The sequence below is a fragment of the Hydra vulgaris genome, chromosome 05 (genome assembly GCF_038396675.1).
Source record: "Hydra vulgaris chromosome 05, alternate assembly HydraT2T_AEP".
Taxonomy (NCBI): Eukaryota; Metazoa; Cnidaria; class Hydrozoa; order Anthoathecata; family Hydridae; genus Hydra; species Hydra vulgaris.
In genome coordinates this window covers 16,357,501-16,380,425 of record NC_088924.1, presented here as the reverse complement: position 1 = coordinate 16,380,425, position 22,925 = coordinate 16,357,501, and the positions used below count along the sequence as shown (strand labels likewise).

The following is a 22,925-nucleotide window of genomic DNA, read 5'->3' as shown; positions in this document are numbered from 1 at the left end:
ATAGTTTTTTTTATTACCAGAAGAACAATACTTTGTCTTGGTTTTGTGTACTACATTTAGAATTATTAAACAGACATTCAATAATAAAGCTTTATTTCATTGATATGCTTTTAAAAACAAAAAACTGGTGCCAAATGAAAACATAAAAATACTAAAGGGTATTGAACGGCAAGTATAAATTGGGCTATCGCATCTTTCTGTAATACAATAATTGTTACATTGTCTTATACTGACGCTGGGAGAGATAAAGAGAAGCTATAAGCATCATATACTTAATGAAACACATTTTCAATCTAGATTTAAACAGAAAATGGATACACGATATTTTAGGAGATAGAATCTTACAAATTCTCCATCTGAGGATTGATTTTTTAAGTAACAGGTCCTTGCCTTTTACTTAAAAAATACAAGCCCAACTGCAGGCTTATAATCAGTAGTCATTCTATGGACACACTAGAAAAACATTTCTTTAATTAATGTTTGAATTGCAATCTGATTGGCACAAAACATTTTTTTTATTTAAAAGAATAATCAAATTTTTTTAAACAAAAAAGTCAGTGTGATATTCACAGTTTTATACGCAGCAGTTGAAAATTAAAAAAAAAAGGACTTTAAAACTTGTTGATGGTTTCTTGAAATTTTAAACAATTTCTCAATATTTTTTGCCGGCACCAGAAGATTAATTTGAACCAATAGCATAAGTGAAAATACATTGAAAATTTAAATTCTCATTACAAGTCAAGGAGTCATTAGAAATTTAATTTTATGGATCAGATTCTAGTAACGTACACCACAAACAAAAGGTCTTTCAGCAAACCTGTCAAATAAAAAAATTGGTTGAAAGAGACTTGGTGCAGAAACTTTTATAATTTTAGTAGTTTTTATAACTAAATTGTAAAATAATAAAATCCATTCCTTTTTTTATTCAAATATACATTTGATTTCAATCAAAGTATATAAATGCACTTATCAAACTTATCCTTAGTTGGGATAAAATGTCTATGTCGTTGGTATATTATTATATACAATAAATAAAATATATTTAGACTATTACTGCTTTTATAAATCTTTCTTTAAGCTCGAAAGTAGGATCACTTGTTAAACGGACATACCCATCGTTATATTCTTCATCCACAAAATAAACTTCTAAATTGAGGTCTACTTCTACAATGAAAACAAAAATAATCAATAAAAAAAAAATATGTATATAAAGAACCAAAACAATAAAAAAAAACAAATATTTTTTAATTTAATAACAAAGAATAAAATTGATCATAATTAAAATATGATTTAAAGTTAACAAAAATAGAAAGAACTTGTTTTACTTTTACAAAATTTCCACGAACAATTAACAGTTTCCATACTGTTTCCATTGCAATTAAGACCACCATATTGTGAGGTGGGATTAGAACAGTTGCGAAATCTGGACATTAAACCACCTTCACATGGTTGATTGCAAAGTGACCAAAAAGACCAACTTGACCAACCACCATTTACTGTAAAAGTCAGTAAAAAAATAGAACAAATTTAATACAAGTGTGTGTATATATACAAGATTGTTGTGGCTTTCCAATTTAACATGTGATGAACTTTAATTCATATAAATTTGATATTTATTTAATATTGATTTGCCTTGGTTATAATAACTAAATAATTAGAAATAAAAATATGTTTTGTAGGTGTTGCGTTACTGAACTCAGTTACTACATGTTACATTGTTATTTTCAAAACCTTTTCTTTTATCTTCCAACCAACAAATTAAATTATTGAAAAAGATGGACCAGCGCTCTAAAAAAGCAGTTAGCCCAGTGAAAATTGAAAACAAAACAGATTTTTTTAAACCAAAAATCTTTATCCTTTTTAAAGCAGTATATATTACACGTTAAATAAACAGAATCATCTGTATTTTAAAAATATCACTTCATGATGTTAATGCTAATCAAATTACAACTCTACGGCCACCATTTCTTAATATGATTTACACTAAGTTTCATTGTCAAGAAAACTTGACACTTGACAATCCAAAAACATTTTCTGATTGAATATGATTGCAAACTGTCATAACTATGTATAGAGAGCCATAGAAATCCAGCGATCTGGAGTTAAATTTTAAGACTTAACATTTGCAAATGTTGAAATCTATACACCAAAGTTTAAACTATTCTCTCAATGAATCAATGTCTGTCTGGACATGAACAAGTTAAAAATGTTTTTAGTTTTGGCTGCCAGTTGATCATCATTGGCAAATAATTTACAAAGATTTCTATTAATTTCCAGCATATCATTAACAAAAATAAAACATAAAACAGTGGCCCAATTACAGAGCCCTGGAGCACACTGCTCAGCACATTTATAGAATCCTAGTGAAACTCAACTAAAACTACACACTATTTTTTGATACTGAGAAAATCCTTTTTTTGTTTCTGTAATCATAGCCAGCTATTTTGAGTTGAAATATGCAGTGAGACGCTAGTTCAAACGATCTGGTGTCTCACTTCATGATTCAACTTAATTTGCAGATGATCAGCTATACCACTTCCGACTTTCTTCTATTTATTACCTGGTTCAGCTTATAAACCTTCTTTGAAGATAGGCATTGCCTGTTTTCAACAAAAAGGGACCTGACTTAATTCAAATAATAAATAATAAACAAAAACAAATAAGGAACACTATATCTTCGATGGCAATTTTTCAATATACAATTAATACTATTTATAATATAATGGTGAACACAATAAATACCAATTACAACTGTAATAAATAACCTAAAAAGAAGCAGCTCAACTTTACTTAAAGTTAAAAGAGAGTGTATATTTGGTTCAAAAGAAACTTAAGTACATAAGGGAAAGTAAGGAACAACTGAGTTAACATTTGGTTTAGAGAAAGCTTTTTAAGGCTAACCATATAATTACAAATAATAAAAATTGACACCTGGACAAATTGTACTATCTTCACAATCTTCAGTATAATTGCTGATACCCATGCAATCATCACCATGATATGCAGGAATTGGATTGTCACAAACTCTACTGTATACTATCTTTCCACCACCACAAGTTGTTGAACACCAGGAGTTTGACCAAAGACTCCACATTCCATCCACTAAAATTTAGTTGTTTTTTTTAAATTGAATTACCAAACTAATGTAGTTTACTAAATCATAAATGTAATATTCACCATACAAACTCAAATATAAGTTAGTTAAATATAAGATATCCATCAGAAATGAAATATGATTTGATTTCAGGTTTATCTTTTTTATTTTTATTTGAAGTACTAAAAGGTATAATGTATAAAAATGTTTTCTAAACTTTGTACATTTTATACAACTATTGAACTAATTTTTTAAGCTTAAAAAGAAACAGAACATGAATGAGTCTTAGGTATCAAGCTACTTGTTATGTAAGCTAATCAAAACACATTCAATGTGCTCATTCACTTAAACGGATAACCAAATCAATACAAAGATTGTTTAAAAAAAGATTAAATAGCTTAAAGTAAAGTATTCATATTAAATTTAAACAGTAAGCATATATAAAGAAAAAAAGAAATCGTGTTGTTATTATCTTAGATTACCAACACCATTTTTCTTAAATACAAGGTGGCACAAAGGAAGAGAAGTGACCTAAAGTAATTTTTAATTTTTTTCATATAAAGATATTTAATTTTTTAGTTTAATTTTAATTAGAGTATAAGTAAAAAAATCTAAACCATTGTAAAGTATTAGGTCTTTAGTGTTTTTTTTTTTTGAGCTTTTGCATGGCCATGGTTTTTTAAAATTTCTTCTACAACTTTGTCTTAAATTTTTGGTGTTATTTCTTGAAACTATTTAAGAATATTTGACTTAAGTTTTTAAGAATATTTAAATCAAGTTGAAGCGTGGTCTTCTCTATGGGCAGTTAAGGTTAGTGATCGACCGAAACCGAAATTTGAGCCGAAACGGAAAGTACCAAAATTTCGGTTCAGTGAAGCTGTAGCCGAAACCGAAATTTTGGCTGAAACCGAAACCGAAATTATGGCCGAAATTTGAAAATGAATGTTTAAAATCCCTGAACCTTTTATGATCACCGAATTAAAGCAAAAAAAAACTATTTTACATATATCTAGCCAATCACCATGTAACATAGTTTGATAAAAACTCTAATATGTCAAGACATTTCAATAATTAAAGGCAATAATTGAAGTATTTTCTTTGCGAAATACATATTTTTTCATGTTTTCTGGCAAAAGTCTGTTCCTTTCATTTGAAAGAACTTCTCCAGCAGTTAAAAGCAACCTTTTAACTTCGGCAGATGTTGGTGGAGGTCTAAGGAATCTTTTTGCTACTTTTGCCAAACCAAACTTTGCTTTTAATGTTGTTTTCTAATATAAATCTATGAAACTTTTTTTTCTTTTGTTATTTTGGTGCCCCAAGAAGACCTATAGGTCTTGTCACAGAGCACCGCGGAAGTGCATTTAACCAGGAAGTTCACGCCTCCTTCATTACCGCGACGCAAAAATATATCCGAAGCTCGTTTTGAGCCTGGATCTCCTGCTAAAAAGGCAAGCGCTCTAACCACTGCGCCACGGTCGCACAAGAAACTTCAGACCTTCTTTGATGTTTGAATCAATTTTTGAGATTTATAGGACTGCCGGTAGTTGTATTGCTTTTTCAGTTAAGAGATTTTTTAGAGTAAACCACTTCTTAAATGTGATGAAAGTCCGCTAAGTGATTGAAGTTTTGGATTGTGCGATCCACGAGATATTTTCAAATTGCAAGTTCTGTATTTGAAATCACTAACTGTCACGTTAAAATGATTCCATAAACCAGTTTTTTATCGATTGTTTTTTATTGTAAAATTTAGCACTGAGAAACTTTTCATGAAACTATTGGTTTAGGTTGTTTTACTTAAATGTTAACTCATTTTAAGAATGATTTGAGAATAGTAACTTAAAACTATTATGTAACGTGATTTCAATTAAAATTTTTACAATTGTTATAATTAAAAATTGATTTACTAACAAACGATTACAATTAGGAAACTGTCATGATCCCACTCTATATTAAAACTTAAAAAAAATCTTTTAAAAAGTTTCGGTTCATTTCGGTTGCGGTTTGAACCGGATACTCTCCTGTGTGTTTTGCACATTTTCTTCATTCAGAGTAGTTTTTCACTTTCTAGTTTAAGGAAAATCATTGACTGAGTCTTGTTTTCAAAAACATGCTAATAATCATTTGATTGCTGAATATGATGGTCCAGTTCTTATATTAAAAATTCTGTAATAAGTACATTGAGCTATTACAATGGATCAATGATTTTCAGAATAAAATTCGATGATACTTTTTTGTTACTCACTAGTGCATCTGTTTATTTTAATTTCTATGTTTTATACACACACAAACACACACACACAGATATATATATATATATATATATATATATATATATATATATATATATATATATATATATATAAAATTTAGTAACATTAAGCTAGAAAATCATAGATTATTCAAATCTCTATTTCTTTTGTGTCACCCTGTATTTGAGTCTTTATAACAAAACATACATTTTAAAAGCTCTGAGATTTTCAAAGACAAAAATGTTTTTATGCACTATAATGCACAGATAAATTGTGTGCATTTAAAAAAGAATTATCAAGTTTGGAAAAATGTATTAGTATAAAAAACACTAAATAAACCATTTTCTTTTTGCACATTTACATCTGAACACTGATGTACTTTCATTTTGTTTTCCCTTTAAGTGAAAGATATGTAAAAATGATAAAAAAAAAAAGACTTTAAAACAAATGTTTTTAAATTTCAGTTCAAAAAAGAAGAAAATTTTCCAAACAAAAGAGTTTTGTGACAACTTTATCAAAAAAAACTATTTTTTACACATTCTCTATTCACAGAAAGTTTAGCTCTCCTCCATGTTATGGTTCAACAAAGAAAATGTATTTTCATAGTAACATATTTATAAAAATACTACATATAATTAACTATAAATAAAAATGACAAAACTTAAAAAAATTGTTTTTAAATTTTGTCATTTTCATATATTTATAAAAATGATAAAATTTAAAAATAAAAACTATATATATATATATATATATATATATATATATATATATATATATATATATATATATATATATATATATATATATATATATATATATATATTACCAGGACAATTAACTAAACTGCAATATTCCACTCTTGTTTTTGCATTATTTGCTTTTAATTCGTAACTAGTTTTATTGCCTTCTCCACATGTTGTGGAACAATCACTCCACATTGACCATTCTTCTAAACAATAGAGTCATCAATTTTATAAAAGTAACAATTAAAAAATTAATAAAAAATTTAATTTATTAGCTATTCCTGAAATTAGGGTAAATGATTTGCTATTGGCAGTAATATTTTATTTGTAAAAATGCATTAGAGTGCTTTTCAGGTTTTCAAAAAATGTTTAAAAGTGTGCATAAAACCATTCTAAACAAAAATTGAACTCAAAGAGAATATATTGTTTGAACAAAAATGTACAACTTCTTTGTGTTAAAAAAGTTAATTTTTATTGTATTAGAGTAAAAAAGAGTAAACTTTTTATAACTTTTTTGAAGGCTTTTTTAAAAATTAAAAATTTTCAATTAATTGAAACTGCAAATGATTAATCCTGACAATTGTAAAAAACTTTTAAAAAAGAGAAAACAATAATTTCTAATGCAAAGCATTTTTTCTCTCGCAAATATTGATGTTTGTCAATATTTATTAGATAATATTATTGTTAGATTTAATAGTGTGTCTAAGTAGGTAGATCTGTTTTTAGGAATAGCTTTTTTTAGGAATCAACTTTTAAACAAACTTTGTTAGAAAGTTGATTCCTAAAATGTATTATAAATTTATTAAGTATTACTTTGGATCAGTAACATTTAGAAAATAGAATTTTTTTTTTTAAATTTGTTATTTAGGTGCCCCAAGAAGACCTAACGATCTTGTCACAGAGCACCGCAGAAGTGCATTTAACGTGGAAGTTCACACCTCCTTCCTTACCGTGATGCGAATATATGTCCAGAGTTTGTTTCGAACCTGGATTTCCTGCTTCTAAAGCAAGCGCTCTAACCATTGCGCTATGGCCGCACATTAGTTTGGTACTTCTTCAAAACTAGTAAAATGGTTTGAAATTTTTTTTCCTTAATTGTTAAATTGTTTATTGCCGCTATTACTACAACGACAAATGGCAACCTTTTTTATTACAACGACTAATGCCAACCTTTTTACTACACCGACTAATGCCAACCTTTTTACTACAACGACTAATGTCAACTCATATTTTTATAAACTTTTGCACATTTTTACAATCAGAATCATCTGATCCTGATTATAAAAAGTATGATCAAATCAGTGCACAAACAATTTGACTTCAATGAAAAAAGTTCAGCAGCTGGTTTGTGTATTATAAATCCAGGAAATGCATCACTTCCTTCCAGAAAATCAATGACATATTGACACAGATGTTTATAATCAATTTTGGGGAGCATATCAAAGTTTAAAGCTTTTTTGCAAAAGTTTAATCTTTTTTAAAACATATCTTTTAAAGGAGTTCCAATAACTTCACATCACAGAAACTTTGACAACTGACCTATATTTTCATAATGAATTTGCCAAGCAGCATTAAATCTTGAGTAAATGGATTCTTGAGAACGTTTTCTACAAAATAGTTTTAACAGAGGTCAATCTAAAAGTTTCTCTAAAATACTGAAGTAACCCATAAAACAACCAGTGTTACATGCTGTTGTGTCAGTGCAAATTATACAACTTTTATTCCAAACTTATTTAAAACATATCAACGCTTGATCTTCTACCTGATTGACCTTTAACAATGCCTAGTAGCTCACCATGTTGCTTTCCATTTCTATTAAAATTTCAGTATGGACTCATAACAACAACTGCTAGGCATTCATTTACTACAGAAATATAGTCTTTTTTCAGCTGAAACATTTTTTGTATCAATATGCAAAGTTATATTATTATTTTTACAGTTTTCATTTTTTTCCAAATTATTTTCAATTCACTTTTAAGTCTTTCCTAGTTATCAAAACAGTTGAAGATTTCCCTTAAGTCTTTAGAGCCTAACTTTTGAGATAAGATACAAGATTTAATAAACTAGGAATAATGGAGCTTAGTATCAGACAGCACCTTTTAAAATTGACTTCTTGCAATAATAAAAAGGTGTTTGTTCTCAAAAAGTCATACTTTTGAAAAAGATGAGGCTTGACTTTAAACCAAAAAGAATAAATAAAATCTTCTGTACCAGCCTGTATCCAGGATTCAAGCAGATATGGAAGCCTTTATCAAAAGGGATCATTCATAAAGTACGTACACTCGGAGGGGAAAAGAGGGTCTGCAAATGGTGTATATGAGATGGGAGGGCAGTGGGCCAATTATAAAAGAAAGAAGACCCTGAATTATAAAAAATATCATAAAATGTTAGATAAATAGATTAAAAGCGTAGGTACTTTTAGGGAGGTGGAGGTTACTGAAAAAAAGCGCATTGCAAAATGTGTGTGTGGTAGGGGGAGGGGGTACTGAAAAAAAGCGTACGTACTTTATGGACGACCCCAAAGAGAAATTACATTTTTTTCCTTGATCCTGGATCCATACTTTCCTGGATCCAGTATCCAAAAAGGTATGAATTCAATTATCAGTGAAAAGAGAAAAGACATTTGCCCATAAACCATCATAAATAAAATCCTGAAACGAACCCTAGTCAGCTTTAGGGTAGTAGTAAGTAGTGCAATGATAAGATGAGTTCAAAAAAAAGTATGAGATAAAAGATTTATGGAGATCATTGCATGGTCAGAATGATGAACAAGGAGAAACTGAACAAGAGCTAGGGTTAGAGACAATATGCAAACTAAGGAGTGAAAGTAAGTGACTATGGTTGTCTGAAAAACAAGTCACTGAGTTAACTATCTGAGTAAGAGATTGAGAAATTTATTTGATATTTTCGCATAACAACTCATCATAAATTATTAACAACATATGTGACATTAAAGCTTTTTTATTGACAATAATAATCTAGTATCAAGCTGCTAAACTCTTTCAAAAATAATTATTTTGTTCTTGAGATACATAAACATATAAAAATAGTGGCCTAAAATTTAAATTGCGGTTTAAAAATCTAAAATTCAAATTGTGGTCTAAAAAAAGTTGTGTATATAATTTTTAGTCATTCATTGCTAAAGTGTGCAAGAATTATAGAATTCATATTTCAGCATTGAATTTTCCTTCCAAAATGTACTCACATTTTGCAAATGTGTATTGCATTAATTATAGACCAACCAAATTAGGATGGAGCAAGGAATTGGGAAAGATAATTGTGAAAGAGAATTTCTATTGCAAGGAGATTGACGATAAAATCTTAGTAATGAATGCAAGATAAGTATTAAAGGCAAGATTTATTACAAAAAAAAATAAGTAATGGTTTAATATAGCCCTGTTGGAATTGAGCAATCTTTGATTCGTAGACAGGGTCCAAATTCTGGTCAAAGCAAGAAGTCACAACATCCTTGAATAGCGTAAGTGTTTGAATGAAGCTATGAGCTTGAGCAAAATTTTCTTTTTCTGAAAGCAGTTGGAGTTTGCTCACACCTCTCAAGAGCTTCATGCAGTCATTCCCATTGAAATAACCACCATGGAAAGGCTGGATGGGAATGCGAAGTGATGAGGGTCATTCCTTGGCTTTGGTCCAAAGATCACAAAGAGTTTTGATCAAGTGATTTACTACACCAAGTAGCAAGTGAAGCTCCATGGTTAAGATAGCCACAAGGACAAGCTTGTCATCTGGAAAATCAAGTATTGGCAAGTGAACAACATTTTTGAAGTCCTTTGATTTTCTCCTCCTGCTCTGATGAATTTGGAATGTTGTCTTCTGATCTCACCAAAAGTTCTCAGGTGGCCACAGTTTTGAAGATTTGGTGATGAGGCATAACACCAACAACATGGATGCTTGCTGCTGTGAGACTATATTCCACATAAAATGTTTACCAGCTTGAGATCGCAAAAAATGATAAGAGAATCTTTCTGACATTCTTCTTGAACTTGAATGAGATTCAAAATAGCCTTCACATTATGGTAGCTCTCTGAAGTGTTTTGTGCAAGTGCTATCAGGATTTGTTGCTTTACACTTATTGCTTTTGTTATGGGTTGAGACATCAGTTTGATAGTTTTCTGAACTGGGCTGTTTGGTGGCGTTTCAGCCTCCTCCAAAACAATGCGAGTGAAGCTTACTTTCAGAAAGGAGCCTCCTCCATCAATTCCGAACTTCAAAATGGCAGATTCTGTTAATGTTCGAGCTGATTTAAAGGCTTCACTGAGACTGCTAAGACTTTGGCAATGAACCACCTGGCATGATTCCTTATTTTCTGCTAGAGTTATGCTGCTGACAATAAACTGATCATGAAGCTTTTGGCCAGCTTGAGCAAACTTTAGAAGGAAACTCGGCTCCACCAATCTTACAGGACTAATTTGATTCAGGGCTGAACTAAGTTTTCGCATTCCATTGTTGGATAGTCCAGTATTCTGCTGTATTTGAATCATATTTTCCGTTGTAAGAGGTTCTTTAAAGAGTTGTTGAGGTGATAATGGACCGAAACAAAAAAAATAGAAATTTCAAAATCAATCAAGTAATTAAACTCGATAAAGATTTGAGAATTTAATTTAGAACAAAATATAATAAGAATATTTTCAAGTAAATTAAATTAGAATCAATTAAGTAAATTAAGTTAAAACCAATTAAGTAAATTAAATGCGGTAGTGGTGTAGTGGTAAGAGCGCTCGCTTTATAAGCGAGAGGTTCGGAGTTCGACTCCCACCACGTCCCTAGAAGTACCGCACTCAACTTAGTTTCTCTGCACAGCGGCCTTGCTCGGCAAGGTTCGTGTTTCGGAGTTAAAGAGTTGAGAGAGGGTTGCACCACGAATAACAACTAAAAAAAAAAAAAAAAAAAAAACACAAAAAAATGAGTAGCCTCCTCGACTGTAGTGGCCCCCATTTTTAATTTACTTTAACTTTGCCTCTCCCTATTTAGCCCTATTAAAATATTTGATTAACAAGTTCAAACATTTTTTTAAATTAAATTAATAATATCAAATCAGCACAGCATACCTCTTCTCATTGAAAACATCTTTCCACTTGGTTAACTAAGCCTGATGGTTCCATTTGAAGAGGCACTTTTAGAAGCCAAAACTGCTGATGCAACTTGCTCTGCTCCTACGGGATCTGCAGCTGCAATTTTCCTCAGATTTTCATGGCGAGTTCCTAAAGTGCAGTTGTGAGGAAGCCCATGTCCAATAATTGACAAGCACTTTGTGCAACGTTTTTCAGCACTTTGAGAAGCCTGCTGTGAAAGTTTGGGCTCTGAGACTTAGAATTTGCTAAATGGATGCTTTTCTTTTCACTTGAGCTTGGCAATTTGACAGAATAAACACTCAAAAACATTAGAAAAACAAGTTGCAGGTTTGATTAAAATTGCTTCAAATTGGTAAAGTTTTGGCACAAAGGTTGTTTTCCCATCACAAAGCTTTCAAATCTTAAATTGGCATGAGATACAAGTTGCCAAAGGCATTCTCTCATCATTGAAATCGAGATCTTTCTGGATTTGTTGAAGGATTTTTGATTTGTAGTTTTTGGTCAGCTCTTGGTCACTTTTTTTCATGCAAATGACACAAAAAAATTTTCTGCATTCTTCATGGGTCTTTGCAAACGTTGGCATCTTCAAATTTAACAAATATATTCACAAAAACCTTGTTTACAATTTTCTTTGTTTTGTACAACTGCCTCTTCCTGAAAAAACTCTGGATACGAACACATGGTTAGAGCTTTCAAAAATGCTCTTGAATCAATGTAATAAATCAAATTTTGAAAAAAGTTATAAAAATAAAAAAACTTAAATATTTGATTGGCAACATTTCTTATTTTATTAATTTTTTTCATAGAGCATGTTTACTGTATGAAATTAGCACTGACAAAGTCCGAATTTAGATCATTTAGTTTATAAATACTTAGAGATACAAATTTCAATTTGGATGTTTATGAGGGATTTCCAAACACCTCAATATGGACTCCTATAGACATGCACTATTACCAACTAAAAGGATTTTCATAGGGTATTTCATTGATATTAGGACCCCAAATCTACAAATCGTGGATTAAGGTGTAAAGTGGGACAAATGTAGGTAAAATAGAACAAACAAGTAATTAACAACCTTTTAACTAAAATTATTATTTTAAACTATTAAAATCACAAACTATATTCATGAATTTACTAAGAACTTTCATATTTCTAAAAGTAAATATACAGAATTGAAAATAAAATGACTAAACACAATAAAAAATGAAACATATAGCAATCATAATAAAGATCATAAAAAAGAATGTTTAGCATGCAAACAAAATTTAGTTTTAAAGGTTTCATAAACAAAAAAAAAAGCTTTTTTTTGTATACTATTAGAAAAATCTGGAGAATAACACATTAGTATGAAGAAATTTGATTTGCAACATTTAAAACATGAAACTAATTTATATACAAACTTGTTATATCTTATAAATTTTATATTCATTGTAAGTTAATTTTTTTTATCCAATCCTAACTCAGTTAACAAAAAAGCTCAATTTTTTTTTTTATATATGCAATTAAGACTAATTAAAGTTCCTAATTAGTAAAAATACTAATCTAATTTTATCTTCAACAACTTGTTTCACGATCAGTAGATTCATCAGGAAGAAGAACCTTCTGATGGTGAAACAAGTTGTCGAAGATAAAATTAGATAAATGTTTTTACTAATTTATTGTTGCTCTGTCCTTAAAGAACATTAAGCACTCTATTTTTAAAATGCACTAAAATAATTTATATATATATATATATATATATATACATATATATATATATATATATATATATATATATATATATATATATATATATATATATATATATATATATATATATATATATATTTATTTCGGAGTTATAGAGTTGAGAGAGGGTTATAACCACAATTAAGTAGCTTCCTCATCTGAAGTGGCCTTCTGGGCCTTGGGGAGGTGAAATAACAAAAAAAAAAAAAAAAAAAAAAAAATATATATATATATATATATATATATATATATGTATATATATGTATATATATATATATATATATATATATATATATATATATATATATATGTATATATATGTGTATATATATATATATATATATATATATATATATATATATATATATATTTTATATATATATATATATATATATATATATATATATATATATATATATATATATATATATATATATATATATAGAGAGAGAGAGAGAGAGAGAGAGAGAGAGAGAGAGAGAGAGAGAGAGAGAGAGAGAGAGAGAGTGTGTGAGAGAGAGAGATTATTTATATAGATTGTTAGCAATTTTTAACAAATATAACTTAATAGTATATAATTAAATGAATTACTTTATATTATAAATAAAATAAAATTTAAATATTCACATTAAGTATTAAAATTGATGATATTAACAAATTTTAAAATCAAAAAATAGACAAATATAGATACTCAAACGCACAAACTCAGTCTACCTGTATTAATGCCTTTCTGTTAGTATAGGTTCCAAACAACAGTAGATTAAGAGGATCAAAATCCATTTTGATTGTAAGAGACAAAGTTGTTTAGCTCAAGAAATGATATTAGAAGTTAGCCAACTAAAGACACAAAGACTTAGTAAAAAGTTAAAAAAAAACAACTGATTGGGTGATAATACGCTACAAAGGGTCACAGCAATCTTCAGAATTTTTTAAAATGGAACCAAAGATGTCACTTTGAAGCAGACAGATGTCACTTTGAAGTAGACAGTTAAATAAGTATTGAACACTGTGACAGGAATGTTATCAAGGTAACAAGCTGTTGAAGAACTTATGTGAGAAATAAATTTAGAAATAGAAGCCAAAGTTATTAGTATGTCTAAAAATGGATTAACATTCAAATTTTAAATTTTAAATATTTTTAATTACTATTAAAAAAATCTAAATAAACTGATCATAGTCAAACAACCCTGTTTATTTTAAAGTTAATGTTTCCACTTACAACATTCGTCAATTAAACCTAATATTAATACTATTATTCAGCCAATAAGTAAAAAAAAATAAAAGTGAACAAAAAAAAATATATTAAATGAAAAGATATAATAATTTTTCTTTACCCATACAAGTTATGTTGCTAAAACAAGTAATTTTTTCTGTACTGTTGCCAGAACAATTTGTACCATTACAGACACGCTCTCTTATCATAACACTTTTGCCACACGATGGCATGCATTCAGACCATTTACCCCATTGTGTCCAAAAAGCTAATGAATAAATTTAATAATTTCATCAGTTAAAAATTTATTAAAGGATCATGTAATCTAAAGTGTAATCTTAGTGTAAATTTTATAAAAATTAAAATTATTTTTTATTAAATTGTCATTTCTATTGCTATATACCTAACCAAACACTAAAGAATTATTATTGTTATATACCTTACCAAACATTAAAGAATTATTATTGTTATATACCTTACCAAACATTAAAGAATTATTATTGTTATATATCTTACCAAATATTAAAGAATCATTATTGTTATATACCTTACCAAACATTAAAGAATTGTTATTCTGACAAAACAAAAATAAGAATTAAAATAAAAATCAAAAAATAAATAAAAAGCTCAAACTAAATTTAGTAAAACAAAATTATGTTTAAACAACAGGGAGTTCAAGAATGAAATTAAATTTATGGGTTGGAAGAAAAAATTCCTAAAGAGTAGCTCCCACTTATAAATATCCAAAAATGTTCCACTTAAAATATTAGCCTATTAAAATATTAGCCTATTAGTCAATGTAGCCTAATGATAATACCTTTTTTTTTTAATTAATTCACAACAAGGCTGTTAGCAGCTAAATGGTTTCAACAAGCCACCACAATTAAGTTGGGAGTTACTAGAAAATAAAGAATATTGTTAAAAAGCAAGAAAACAGAATAGTTGGACAGAAGACTAGAAATATTATAGGTTGTATGAGTCTGGAAAACATAAATATAGAAGAGAGTTCCAAAGCATTGATGTGTGAGGAAAGATCAAGATGAAATGCTTTTAGAGCACGAGGTGACAGGTACTGTAGAAGGAAAGAACTTTGCTGAATGATAAATATGTAGTCTTCAGTAGTGAAATCAGTAGTGAATGATAACACAGGTCAACAAAAAAAAAAAATTTTTCTGGTGCCGAGCAAACAATTTGTTTTTTGTATAGCATTTTTCATTTTGATTTCAAATATGTAACTCTTCTTTTACCATCAGGTCAAGTTGTAAAGATATTTAGGTTCAAACCTTAAGTATTTAGGGTAAAGTCCCTAATATTGTCGAAAAAAAAGTTATTCAAAAGTATGTCAACCTGGGTCTCAAAAGAAGCGTATTTTCATAGAGATTTTAGAAAACATAAATATTTTTCCTTAAAGTTTATTGACAAAAAAATTATGTGAAAAAATGCTAAAGACTCTTAAAAAAAAGTCAACAGAATGTTATTCATCAAAAGTACTTATTTTTATTACAAATGAATAACATTTTAAAAATCTCTATGAAAATACGCTTCTTTTGAGACCCAGGTTGACATACTTTTGAATAACTTTTTTTTCGACAATATTAGGGACTTTACCCTAAATACTTAAGGTTTGAACCTAAATATCTTTACAACTTGACCTGATGGTAAAAAAAGAGTTGCATATTTAAAATAAAAATGAGAAATGCTATACAAAAAACAAATTGTTTGCTCGGCACCAGAAAAAAATTTTTTTTTTGTTGACCTGTGTAATCCAAGAGGATGTAAAGTAGAGGACTCAGCCATTCATCAATATAGGAATGTCAACAATATTGTAATAGTTGTTAGAACAAAATAGTTTTGTTAGAGTTAAAACTAACAAGCCACTACAAAATCCAAGTAGTTACAGAAGAGAAATCAGATTCATTGTCAGCTGCTTGTCCAAAGCAATCAAAAACTGAGATTTTTTGTCAAGAAATAAATATAAAGTTGAGTTAGGAAGATCATTAATGTAGATAAGAAACAATACAGAACCAAGGATAGAACCTTGCAATAACACAAAAGTTACAGAAAATGAAATATACCTCAAACAAAACCAATTGAAAACTTTTGGGGACAGAAGGTTTACAAGGGAGATTGGCAAGCTTTAACAGAGCAAGTTTTGGTTGATCAAATTAAATTAAAACTACAAGAAATTGATTTAAATTTTCTACAGTTGCTAATGAAAGAGCAAAATTGAGATCAATTGGCCTAAAAGCAAAATTGAGATCAATTGCTAATGATGGTGTTTTGTGATTTAAAAAATAAATACTTTATTTAAAAAAAATATAATAGCTTTTTTTAATTTATAAATCAGTTATTTACGTTTTTATTTTGTCTGATAATTTACGCATCACTTGTTGTAAGTAAAAGCAGTATACAACATTAAAAAAGTATAAACAAACACATTTTGCAATAAAAAAAAAAAAAAATTGAAGTCTATTAAGTACATCTAACTTATTTTTTGCTTTTTTAAAAAAAGTCAAGATTAAAGAGGTAACAAATTTTTTTTTATGATTTGTTTAACATTTAGTCATTTAAATTTGTTCTTAATTTCTTCTTTTTTGTTGCTATTTGTTATACAACTCAGCATGCTTTCAGAGAATCTTTACAAATATTTTAAAGATATCCAAGCACTATTATTTTGATAATCAGTTCTGGAATTGAAGTGCAGCACTTTCATTTCCCTCCAAACTTTTTCTATTGGATTGAGATCTAGGCTATTGCTAAGCTACTCTAACACATTAATACTTTTAGTCCAAAACTATGAAACTGATTGTTTCAATGTATGACAACATGCGCCATCTTGCATAAAGAAAGTTGATTGTTAAATTTCAAAAGTTTTCACGGTCCAGAAGTTTTTGTTCTTAACAATTTATACTACATTTAGATTTATTTGTTTCATTTTTAGGAGCAAAGTATAGTGCTTCTTACCCTGTTTGCCACGAGAGCAGCCCTGAACCCTATTAAATTACATTGTAGATAGTCTCTCCCATCAATTCTCATCAAGCACTGTCTTTAAAAAACAAGTGTACAGCTGCCAGATGTATGATAACCTAAAAATCTATGCTATAGTTGACAAAAACTATAAGTATCAACAGGTTTTATAAAATTAGTTTAGATGTTTGCAAAATTTTTGCACTAGCTGTGTATATATACACGCTTATTTAAGTATATGTGTGTGTGCGTGTGTATATTATTATATACACTTATTTATTATATATTACATATACACTTATTTGTGTATATGTGTGTGTGCATGTGCATATAAGAAAAAATTAAAACTATAATAAGTAAAGTATATTGGTAAAATCAAAACTAATTTAATTTTTTACAAACTCAGAAATCAATAGAAGCCTTTTATGTCAAATCTTCAGCTGAGTTTTTACATACACAGTGGAAATTTTAATGTTTATGTACACATATTTTTATGAATGATTTAATGTGTATTATTTATTTCTCAAGCATTCATTCAAACGTATTAGTTTATCAAGCAATAAATAACAAATTATTAAAAAAAAAAAATCAAAACAAAATTATTTAAAAAAAAAAAGTTAAACAAAAATATATAACAAATAAAAAGACTTAATAATTGTTCTTCACCTATACAAGTTATATTGCTGAAACAAGTAGTTTTTTCAGTACTGTTGCCAGAACAATTTGTACCATTACAGACACGTCCTCTTATCATTACACTTTGGCCACACGAAGGCATGCATTCAGACCAATTACTCCATTGTGCCCAAAAAGCTAATGAATAAATTTAATAATTTCATCAGTTAAAAATTTATCATAGAACTATGTGATAATGTATGTGTAACTATGTATGCGAACTATGTAATCTCAGTGTAGTTTAAAAATTCTGACTTTACTTTTTAGAGAAATTTACATTATTTGTTCTCAAATTGAAATTTTATAAGAATCTTAATTTAATTATTTTAATTTAATAGACCAGAATTATTAATACCAGAATTAAAAACAGCAAAGAATTTAAATTTAATTTTAGATTAATGGAATGGAAATTTTACCCCCTAATTGCAATTATTAAAAAACAGTCATCACAATAAGCTCCCCATTTTTTATAGTTTTTTTTACATTATACAATATTTAAATACCTTTATCTATTTTAAATTAATAAAATAAAACTTTTAAAGACTAATAAAACGATGTGTGGGATACACGCCCTAGCTACTGCATTGCTGCGTTTTTTTACTCTGATACTTTTTCATATATATTTCATTATTATTTTTCCATCACCATGCATGTTTTAAAAAAACCTTTTCAAATACTTTTATTAAAAAAGCTTTCTCAAAAAGAATTACCAGCAATGACTACAGTGGTTCAATGAAAAAATTCAAAAGTAACACTTTTTCGAAATAAAAACATGGGACTAAATTTTTATGATTTACATTTGTTTTGATAGGGGGGATAATAAGCTAGATTTTCTAGGATAACATTATTTTTGGGTATGAAAACTACATAGCTATGAGGGGCAAGAGAGAAAAATATTTTAGAATGATAGATTAATTGCTCTAGCAGCAAACTTAAGCCTCTACCCTATTAACATATAGTTGTATCTCTTTATTTTTTCTAGAGACTATAATCTGTTTTTCCATCAACCAAAACTCAAACTTGTGACTCAGCATTCAGCTAAGTTCATCCTTTTATTGTTACTGTTTTTTTTATGTTCTAAACATCAATGCACATCCAAGCTTTAGAATTCTATGACGCCTTCATGTTTTTCTAAATAATAGAGTTCAAGTCTTTTTAAAGTCTGTCAAATGTTTCATTAACTTTTTCTTTGGTTTTTTTTTATGTTCCAACTTAAATAGTGGTTGCTTGCAACTTTGTTGGGAGTGAATTGTGTAAAAAAAAAACGCTTTAAAACTTATGATAACTATTATATATAAAAAAAATAATACAAAATATAAAATCTAATACTTGGAAATTTCAAATTATTTTATTATTTATAACAACTTTTTTTTTAAATAGATTTAATAAAATTTTAAGTTAAATAAATTAAGGCTTCCCATTACGACATATTGATAAAAAAATGAATAAACTACATAATGATTAATAATAATAATAAAAGTATTCAATAAGGTAACCAATAAAAACCTTAAGCTATTTTTAACTGATTTTTAAATCATTCAATAATACGTAAATGTTTTAGTACTGGCCTAAATGTCCTAAAATGGAAAAACCAATAAAAGCTATTGATCAGAAACAACTACTGTTTCAAAACTAAGCATCAAACAAGTTGATGACTAATGCTAATTAATGGTTATTTAAATAGTTAATTGATTATTAAAAATATGAAACTATAAAAAATGTAAAACTTGGTTTATTTTATCATAAAAATCAAAAATACGCAAGAAGTTAGCTAGGTATCAGAACCCTCATCACCACTACCACTACTAGTACACAACCACTACCACTACTAGTACACTACCACTACTAGTACACTACCACTACTAGTACACTATCACTATCACTACTTGTACACTACCACTGCTGGCACACTAAAGATGTCACCACTGCTGGCACACCTAAAATGTCAAAATTAAAATATACTTTAAAAAAAACACAATTATTTGATCTAGACAGATCAATCTGTGCTTTAAAAGATATTTTGTATTACAATAATACAAATACTATTTAAATTAAACTAGATATAGAGTTCAGGGATTTACACTTCTATACAAAGCTTTATTATGAATCTTTGAGTCATAGTGAGATAAATTATTATTTCATATATATTTAAAAACTTTGAAATTATTCTTGACTTTTTATTGACACTATAATTAACAATATTGTTTTAACAATAGAAAGCATCCCTTCAACACCCTTGTACACTATCACTACCTTGAAAATTACTTATTATTGCTACCATATTTACAATATTGTTATAAAAACATTTCTTACACACACAAGTTTCATTGCTAAAACAAGTTAACATTTCTGTGCTATTTCCAGAACAATTATAAAAATTATTTTTGGTATTACAAGCACGAGATCGGTTCATCATACTAGTGCCACATGATTGTATGCATTTAGACCAATTACTCCATTGCATCCAAACACCTAACAAAAGAGTTTAAATTTTTTTCTTAATTTTATAAATAATATACATTGCTTTGTTAAATATGAATCAAAATCTATAAAATTGATGGCCAAAGAATATTGATCACAATATTAGGTAATATGCTTACAACAGCATAATCGTATATTAAGGTTAACCAATTAAACGCACAAAGCTTCTAAAGAAAACACTTATGACATAGTGTGTCACAAGTATCATGTAACCACAAGCATTAAATGTGATCTCAGTATTCTTATCTCAAATACAGAGATGCCAAGTCCTATCAATTTTCAGGGACTCTGGGACTACAGACTCTGGGGTCAAAAAATAGGGACTCCTTGGACTCCCAACTTTGAATTTTTTTTAATGACTTTTTTGAGTCAACTATAACCAGATTTTTCAGGGATGAAATAGTTCCTTAAAATGCTACAGTAGATTATATAATATAAAGTTACAATTATGCTGTAAAAAATTATAATTTATTCTTAATTTCATTTCTTTGCTCAAAAAATAACAGTTTTTTTTAAGTTGAAGATATATTTACTAATATTTTAAATAACAGATTTGTTAACTTCAAGTTTACATGCAGCAGTGGTGTAGTGGTAGACACCTTGTAAACAAGAAGTTCTGAATTTAATTATCGTGCTCTACTTGTTTTTTTGGGCATCAACCAACTCTTATTTTACACCCTTCTTAAAATTACATAATTAGTTAAATAACCTACAAAAAAAAACCATGTTTAAAGCTAAAATTTTTTTAGCTCTAAACATTGGTTTGTTTATATTATAAATCAAATTCAAATTTTTAACTAATGACGACAAAGCAAAAATATAAGGACAAATTTAGCTTAACATGGTGCGCAGATTACCCTGTTAGGGCAATGATTTTGATGATAATGCTTTAAAAGAGGTTAAGGTACATGATAAGATTTTTGATTGAATTTTTATTGATTAATAATTTTAATGATTAGTAATTGAATAATAAGGACAATCTCAGCTAATTTTGGTAGCAATTTGAATCATTTAACAAAAGCTTTTGGATTAATCATTCATGAAATAAGGTACCATAAAATGTTGATTCTCTAGTGAAACTAAAGTTAATCACCAATATCATCAAAATCTTTTCAGATACATTAAAAATAAAATTCCTCACAGTAATGCTGAATTGGAAAGGTTGGTTAGCATTGTAAAAAAAATTGATATAAAAAGGAAACGGAAAAAATTAAAAAAAAAAGAAAACCTCAAGGTAAGCAACAAAACTTACAATTTTTGTTGCTTAATAATTTTTATTTATTCTAAACATAATAAATAAAAATGAGTCATTTTTTTTATTAAATACAACTTTTCATACTATTTTAATTGTTCTTGTTTGAAAAACTTATTTTTTAGTAAAGACAACCTGGATTCCCCTATTAAAAAAAGTGTGTCAACTTTTTTCTTACTTTTTCCTGGCATAAATAAATCTGTAGTAAATAGCTGTGATTGTATATGGAGTAAGTATTTCATGAAAGTAATCAATATTTATTTCGCGCTTTTTTAAATCAAAATTAAATATTGTCTTTGCTAAAAAGTAATTTGCTTAACATGTTTAAGCAAATACACATAATTGTTTAAACTAAATAAACCCTATATATATATATATATATATATATATATATATATATATATATATATATATATATATATATATATATATATATATATATATATATATATATATTTATATATATATATATATATTAGGGTGATATACCATATATATATCTATATATCTATATATCTATATATCTATATATATATATATATATCTATATATCTATATATCTATATATATATATATATATATATCTATATATATATATATATATATATCTATATCTATATATATATATATATATATATATATATATAATATATATATATATATATATATATATATATATATATATATATATATATATATATATATATATATATATATATATATATATATATATATATATATATATATATATATATATATATATATATATATATATATATATATATATATATATAGAACCCTCAGATGTTGTCCGAAAGTTTTTTCCATATTTTGTTGACAAAAAGTAAAAATTAAAATTCAAGACCGGAATTTTTTTTTTTTAATAATGATAGACTGCCTGCCCCAACCAAACCCTCAGTCGATGTAGCAGCACTCCCTTGCGGGTCAGGCTATTTGTCAGTCGATGTAGCAGCACTCCCTTGCGAGTCAGGCTATTTGTCAGTCGATGTAGCAGCACTCCCTTGCGAGTCAGCCTATTTGTCAGTCGATGTAGCAGCACTCCCTTGCGAGTCAGGCTATAAGATAGTCGATGTAGCAACACTCCGCGCATGATTTACAGTAAAAAAAATAAAAATAAAAACATTTTAATAAAAAAGATAAAAATAAAAACATTTTATTAAAAAAAATAAAAATAAAAACATTGTTTATATTGTTAAAAACATTCAGAATGTTTTAAAAACATTCCGGTCAATTAAATTTGCGTTTTTGTGGTTTTTTTAAAAAACGATTAATTTGTAATTAAATTAATGGTTTTTACTTTCGTCCAACACGGAAATGTTGGACGAAAGTTAAAAGTAATTAAAAGTGACGTATATGTTGGCGTAAGAATCACTTTTTTCCTTCCGCTCTTCCCAAAGCCAACAAACTATAG

General features: G+C 27.8%; 1 protein-coding gene across 3 annotated transcripts in view; it reads right to left on the bottom strand.

The window, feature by feature from the left end:
* LOC136080628 (coadhesin-like) overlaps nt 1–22,925 on the bottom strand; it is a 102,340-nt gene that overhangs the window by 2,270 nt on the left and 77,145 nt on the right. For 2 of the 3 annotated variants that reach the window (XM_065797526.1, XM_065797528.1), the window contains 7 exons: nt 20,074–20,232; nt 17,752–17,898; nt 14,240–14,386; nt 6,170–6,292; nt 2,932–3,102; nt 1,326–1,496; nt 1,055–1,164 (listed from right to left, as the gene is read on the bottom strand). In XM_065797526.1, the coding sequence (XP_065653598.1) occupies nt 1,055–1,164; nt 1,326–1,496; nt 2,932–3,102; nt 6,170–6,292; nt 14,240–14,386; nt 17,752–17,898; nt 20,074–20,232 (1,028 nt within the window). The remainder of the gene's footprint in view (nt 1–1,054; nt 1,165–1,325; nt 1,497–2,931; nt 3,103–6,169; nt 6,293–14,239; nt 14,387–17,751; nt 17,899–20,073; nt 20,233–22,925) is intronic. The other variant, XM_065797527.1, reaches the window with a different exon arrangement.